This window comes from Pseudopipra pipra, chromosome 1, assembly GCF_036250125.1.
Source record: "Pseudopipra pipra isolate bDixPip1 chromosome 1, bDixPip1.hap1, whole genome shotgun sequence".
Lineage (NCBI taxonomy): Eukaryota > Metazoa > Chordata > Aves > Passeriformes > Pipridae > Pseudopipra > Pseudopipra pipra.
The window spans coordinates 94,039,079-94,046,098 of record NC_087549.1 but is presented as its reverse complement, the minus strand read 5'-3'; the positions used below and the strand labels follow the sequence as shown (position 1 = coordinate 94,046,098).

General features: G+C 59.2%; 1 protein-coding gene across 1 annotated transcript; it reads right to left on the bottom strand.

Moving 5' to 3' along the window:
* Positions 1-1,342: 1,342 nt before the first annotated feature.
* On the bottom strand, positions 1,343-3,390 carry LOC135419415 (cell surface glycoprotein 1-like). Its single transcript, XM_064665772.1, has 3 exons — positions 3,234-3,390; positions 3,006-3,077; positions 1,343-2,524 (listed from the first exon to the last, which is right to left on the bottom strand). Exons 1-3 carry the CDS (start codon positions 3,331-3,333, stop codon positions 1,431-1,433), a joined length of 1,266 nt encoding a protein of 421 aa, XP_064521842.1. The 5' UTR covers positions 3,334-3,390; the 3' UTR covers positions 1,343-1,430.
* Between the last annotated feature and the right edge of the window lie 3,630 nt (positions 3,391-7,020).

Sequence of the window (7,020 nt, the reverse complement as noted above, 5' to 3'; positions counted from 1 at the left end):
TGAGAGGCCTCACTGAGGTTTGTTCAGTGAATATTGATATAAAAGTTTCATTGAAATAAAAGCTTATTCTTCGTAATTAGCTCCTCTGCCTCCTGGTATTTATGTGTCTCCCAATACCTGGACCTTCAGAGGACCACAGTGCCGTGGTCTCGACAGGCAAGGCTGTCCCTTACCTTCTCATCTCCAACAAGGCCTTTCCTGTGTGTTAGGATGAGGTGGAGCAACACAGCATTCCTTGTGGCAGGCTCCACCGCCTGGGTCAGGAAGTTGTCACCAATGCCTTCCAGGAGGCTCCTGGACTGTTGGTGCTTGGCTGCGTTGCTTCTCCAGCTGCTCTCAGGGTAGTTGAATGCCCCACGAGAGCCAGGGACTGTGACTTTGAGGCTGCTTCAAGCTGCCTGTAGAGCTCTCATCCCCATCCTGCTGCTGCTGCTCAGGAGGCCTGCGGTGTCCCCGCAGTGCCCTCAGCAGCATCCCCATTCCCAGCCTGCCCTTTGATCCTGCCCCATCGAGTCCCGAGTGGCTCGGCCTCCACCCCCCGACAGAGCTCCATACATCCCAAGTGCTCCCTCCCAGAGATCTACAGAGGCCGTCTCCCTGGACTTCTGAGAGGTCCTGCATATGGTTCCCAGCACGTTCTTCCCGCTCCCTTCCCGCCCCTGTCCAGTGCAGCCCCGGGGCAGCCTGCAGGAGCTCTGTCTGGGGCTGCAGTGGGATGACTGGGGACATGGTGGGGTCAGTGGGAGCAGTGGGAGCAGCCTTCTAAAGCCCCAGAGTGGGAGGACGGTGCCCAGGCTGTGCTCGGGGCTGCTTTCGGCGTGGGGCCATGTGCGTGAGTCCTGCACGGACCCCTCTGTTCTGGCTCCCATGCCAAAGGGCTGCTTGCCCCGGGGAAGGGGACCCTCCATGAATGCCTGCACCTCCGGCACTGACTCAGGCCTGGAGTGCCCTTTGGGTGCCCTTGGAGCCCTTTGGGCCTTGGTGGACCTGCTTGGTGCCATTTCCTGCTGCCACCCGCCACTCCCTCCCCATTCCATGCAGACACAGACAGGTTATGGAATAAAAAAGAAAATCTTTTATTGATAACCAGAAAAAAACAGTCATCAATATCTACACCTACATCTACATCTACATCTACGTCTCTACCTACATCTCTATCTACATAAACACCCTCCCTCCCTCCCTCCCTCCCTCAGATTGGGATAGATCCCCAAACGACCTATCCCTCTCCCTGGGACAGATCCCCAAACAATCTGTCCCTCCCCCCGGGACAGATCCCCAAACGATCTGTCCCTCCCCCCGGGACAGATCCCCAAACGATCTGTCCCTCCCCCCGGGACAGATCCCCAAACGATCTGTCCCTCCCCCCGGGACAGATCCCCAAACGATCTGTCCCTCTCCCTGGGACAGATCCCCAAACGATCTGTCCCTCAACAACTTCCTGCCCCAGCCCTGGCTGCGGGAGCCTTGCACTTGCTCCCAGTGCTTGGCCCAGAGCCCCTCTTCCTCTTTGTGCCCCGCCTTTCCAGAGCGATGTTACGTGCTGACTCGCTGCTCTGAGGCGGTGGCAGCCCTGCGCCCGCACCCTGCTGAGGGTCCTGAGGCTTGATGCCGCCTGCCTTGCAGTGTCCCGTGCTCAGGACGGCTCTGGAAGGCTTGGGGACACTGCAGTCAGTGGGCGGCATCTTCTTGGGCGGGCAGAGTGAGGTGTTCTTGGGCCGGGGGCTGGTGCCACTGGTGCCAGCATGGTCCGTGGGCACGGGGACGCTGCTGCGATCATCCCGACTGGTACCCACGGCTCCCTGGGAGCGATGCAAGTGGCTCCGAGTCCCTTTCAGCAGGACCTTGCGACGCAGCCCAGTGTCGCTGGCTGGAGTCACCCCATGGGCCCCGATGGCTTGGCCGTGGAGTGGGCCAGGGTGGCTGGCAGTGCTGTGACTGGGCAGGGAGATGTCAGCCCTCGGGAAGGTGTCCTCATCCATGGGGACATCGCTGCTCACTGAGATGTCACAGCTCACAAGGTGATCACTGCCTGAGGGGGAGCCACCATCCATGGGGACGTCAGTGGCCAGCGAGAGGTCACGGCCTGACGGGCTGTCCTCGTCCATGGTGACGTCGCTGGCCAAGGAGAGGTCACGGCCTGACGGGCTGTCCTCATCCATGGTGATGTCGCTGGCCAAGGAGAGGTCACGGCCTGACGGGCTGTCCTCGTCCATGGTGACGTCGCTGGCCAGCGAGAGGTCGCAGCCTGACGGGGTGTCGTCATCCATGGGGACATCACTGCCCAGACTGATGTCAAGAGCTGGGGTGGTGTCCAAATCCATGGGCACGCTGGTGTCTGGAGGGCTGCCACGGCCCAGGGGTGTCCCTGAGGGGTTGGTTGAGCTGGTAGGGCCGTGTTGGGTGTCCCGCACTGGTGGGGCTGGGACCAGGGCCTTCCTGCAGCCCCGGGCATTGCCTGATGGAGGAGCAATGCCATGGCTGCTTGCCAAGGGGGCTGGTGGAGGCAGCTGAGTCCGTGTCCCTGTGGAGCAGAAGATATGGGTGGGGGTTGGAGCAGTCACTGCTTGGAGCCATTGGCACAGGGGAGAAGGGAGATGGGGGGGCTCGGGGCTGAGAGAGTCTCCTGGAGCACCCGCTGAGCCGACCCCGAACACAGGCATCCCCCTGCTCTGAGCGGCAGCTTGCCTGAGGGACCGTCCCTGCGGGGTGAGCTGCCGTGCCACGGCCATGGGGTTGCACAGGGGACGGCAAAATGGCAGAGACGGCCCCAAGATCCTGGGAAAATATCTCTAAAAGCTCTTACTTGAACAGAGGTGGCCCAGGCAATGCCAGGTCTGCTCGCTGTGCTGTGCTGAGCCAAGGTGCCCCAGCTGGCAGGGGGACAGGGGTGCTGTGGCTGCTGGAGGTGCCGGCAGGGCTGGAGGAGCCAGGGCAGGCCTGGGGGCTGGAGGGGTTGGGGGGCAGGGAATGCCGAGGGGCCAAGGCAGATGGGACTGCCATACCTGCTGGTGGGGCAGAGGGAGCTGGCAAGGGCTGCTGCTTCTGGCCAGGCTGTTGGCCGAGGCTGGCTGATCCTGCGAGAAAGAGCAAACGCTGGAGGTCACGTGCCAGTCGGGGGGTGTCGGGCGCTCAGAGGACTGAGGAGGAGGAGGGGAAGGGGCAGGGGAGCAAGGGCTGTGAATGTCCCCGCCGTGCGTCCGGGGCCTTTTGGGCTCAGGGTCTGTCCTCACCTGTGGGGCAGGAGGTTCCGCGAGAGACAAACGGCTGCAGGAGCTGGGCTATGGTTGAGCTCCAGCTCACACAACGCTGCCACAGAGCTGACAGGGCCATGGTCAGTCAGCTTCGGCGACCGCTCCGTTGTGTTGACTGGACCCGGGTCTGGACGCTCCTCTTGGAGCGTCTCCGGGGACGGAATGTTGGGGCTCCCATTGTTGTGTCATAGAGACAGCAACAGTGCTGCCGCTTCCCTTGTTCTGCCCCACCCCCAACAGCTTTGCCAGCTCTTTGTGGGGAGAGGAAGGGTTAACCAAAGAGTTAGAATCACAGAATATCCTGAGCTGGAAGGGACCCACAAGGATGGTCCAGTCCAGCTCCCGGCCTTGCACAGGACAGCCCAGCAATCCCACCAAGTGCCCGAGAGCGTTGTCCAAACGCTCCTTGAGCTCTGGCAGCCTTGGGGCCAAGACCACTGCCCTGGGGAGCCTGTTCCAGTGGCCGACCACCCTCTGGGGGAAGAAGCTTTTCCTAATATCCAACCTAGGCCGCCCCTGACACGGCTCCAGCCGTTCCCTGGGGTCCTGTCCCTGGTCACACGGAGCAGAAATCGCTGCTGCTGCCCCTTGGCAGGAAGCTGCAGCCCCCCAGGAGATCTGAGCTCAGTCTCCTCCAGGCTGAACAAAGTCAGTGACCTCAGACCTCAAGCGCAAGGTCCTGCACCCGGCTCAGGGCTTGGCTGGTGCCACCTGGCACAACATCAACTTCCAAATTTCCCAACACAACAGGGAGGACCAAGAAGGCTTGGATAGGAGAGACTGTTTACAAGGGACTGCAGTGACAGAACAAGGGGGAATGGCTTCACACTGGCAGAGGGCAGGATTAGATGGGATTCTGGAAAAAAATTCTTCCCCGTGAGAGTGGTGAGGCCCCGGCACACGTTGTCCAGAGAAGCCGTGGCTGCCCCATCCCTGGAAGTGTTCACGGCCGGGTTGGACGGGGCTTGGAGCAACCTTGTCTAGATGAGCTTTAAGGTCCCTTCCAGCGCAAACTCTTCTAGGAGTCTTGAAAAACAGGGGGCACCTGCAGAAAGCAGGAGGTAAATAAAAGCGTTGGCCATACGAAGTCAAACTCTGGTTACCGAAGGTCATCACCTCATTCTGGGGACTAATCCCGTGACTTCTCAGCATTGGAAGTTAGCATTGCTGAAAGCGATGCACGTTGACAGAAAACCAAACAATGCAACCAAAACTGCCTGGTGGAAGGATCCTGGAGCAAGCTCACCATCCTGGAGGCAAGGCTTGGGCAATTTCTCTGCCTCTGCCGTAAACCTGGCAGTTCTGGCCTTACACTGGAGAGGCTTTTTCTGCTCTCCGTTCCATGGGGAGACAAGCGTGGACAAGAAGAAGGGGGTTCTGTCAGGTGACGGTCAAAGGCACTTTAGGTGTGTGCTGTGATCCGTTGTGCTTGGAGATTGGGTCTAGAAAAGGGGGTTCTTCAGGAGTGCTCAGCATCTGGCTCCTGACGTGGAATCCAACGTTCAAAGCGGGCAAGGCTGTATCCAAGATAGGTTCTGCCCACTTGAGCCTCTGAACCTGTGGAGTTCTCCTGGCAGTTCTGGGCACAGTGACTGCATGGATGTCAGCTGGCTGTTTAGGAGAAAATCTGGGCACTAAAAGAAACAGGGACAGAACCAGATTGAAAACTGTGAAACTGCTGCAGAAAGTGAGGCTGGGCAGCAAAAGCCCAACCGTAAAAATGAGGGTGCTTCCCATTCCCTGGCATTCGCACAAGGGCAAAGGGAAACAAGGAGCTCGGCCCATCGAGAAAGACCAGCTGGGCGGTGTTTCAGGAAGACAGGGTGTGCAGCAAATCAGGTTGCGGGGTTAGAGCAGTGAGTGAGGGGAAAAAGGGCATCAGGCAAGGAGGAAGAAGATCCCTGAGGAGGCTCAAGTCAGCTCTCCTGAGGTGCGTGGTTCTGCTCTTCCACGCTGCCCTGCTTCGTCCTCCCCCAGTCCTCAACTCCACCCTTAGGAAGAAGAAAGTGTGCTTGCAAAGTTTGTAGGGTAGTTGCAGTTCGCCGTAAGAAGCAGTAAGTTACTGGTGGTTCCATTGTTGGTTACAAAGGGGTGCCCTTCGCCCAGAGACAGGGGGACCGATCAGCAGCAGAGAAGGTCTCAGGTGGCCACGTCCTCCGTTTTGAAGTGTGCTGTGGCCTCCGTTTTGAAAAGTGCCAGTGACCTTCCCAGCCCCCTGCGAGGGACATAATGGGGGACACAGAGCAGGCGTGTCGGGAAGCCTGTAACCCCGGAGTACGTCAGCCAGTGGAGAAACGCTGGGGAGGGAGCAGCGCTGCGGGCAAAGGGGATAAAAGGGGCTGCGACCTCCACTGAGTTGAGAGGCCTCACTGAGGTTTGTTCAGTGAATATTGATATAAAAGTTTCATTGAAATAAAAGCTTATTCTTCGTAATTAGCTCCTCTGCCTCCTGGTATTTATGTGTCTCCCAATACCTGGACCTTCAGAGGACCACAGTGCCGTGGTCTCGACAGGCAAGGCTGTCCCTTACCTTCTCATCTCCAACAAGGCCTTTCCTGTGTGTTAGGATGAGGTGGAGCAACACAGCATTCCTTGTGGCAGGCTCCACCGCCTGGGTCAGGAAGTTGTCACCAATGCCTTCCAGGAGGCTCCTGGACTGTTGGTGCTTGGCTGCGTTGCTTCTCCAGCTGCTCTCAGGGTAGTTGAATGCCCCACGAGAGCCAGGGACTGTGACTTTGAGGCTGCTTCAAGCTGCCTGTAGAGCTCTCATCCCCATCCTGCTGCTGCTGCTCAGGAGGCCTGCGGTGTCCCCGCAGTGCCCTCAGCAGCATCCCCATTCCCAGCCTGCCCTTTGATCCTGCCCCATCGAGTCCCGAGTGGCTCGGCCTCCACCCCCCGACAGAGCTCCATACATCCCAAGTGCTCCCTCCCAGAGATCTACAGAGGCCGTCTCCCTGGACTTCTGAGAGGTCCTGCATATGGTTCCCAGCACGTTCTTCCCGCTCCCTTCCCGCCCCTGTCCAGTGCAGCCCCGGGGCAGCCTGCAGGAGCTCTGTCTGGGGCTGCAGTGGGATGACTGGGGACATGGTGGGGTCAGTGGGAGCAGTGGGAGCAGCCTTCTAAAGCCCCAGAGTGGGAGGACGGTGCCCAGGCTGTGCTCGGGGCTGCTTTCGGCGTGGGGCCATGTGCGTGAGTCCTGCACGGACCCCTCTGTTCTGGCTCCCATGCCAAAGGGCTGCTTGCCCCGGGGAAGGGGACCCTCCATGAATGCCTGCACCTCCGGCACTGACTCAGGCCTGGAGTGCCCTTTGGGTGCCCTTGGAGCCCTTTGGGCCTTGGTGGACCTGCTTGGTGCCATTTCCTGCTGCCACCCGCCACTCCCTCCCCATTCCATGCAGACACAGACAGGTTATGGAATAAAAAAGAAAATCTTTTATTGATAACCAGAAAAAAACAGTCATCAATATCTACACCTACATCTACATCTACATCTACGTCTCTACCTACATCTCTATCTACATAAACACCCTCCCTCCCTCCCTCCCTCCCTCAGATTGGGATAGATCCCCAAACGACCTATCCCTCTCCCTGGGACAGATCCCCAAACAATCTGTCCCTCCCCCCGGGACAGATCCCCAAACGATCTGTCCCTCCCCCCGGGACAGATCCCCAAACGATCTGTCCCTCCCCCCGGGACAGATCCCCAAACGATCTGTCCCTCCCCCCGGGACAGATCCCCAAACGATCTGTCCCTCCCCCCGGGACA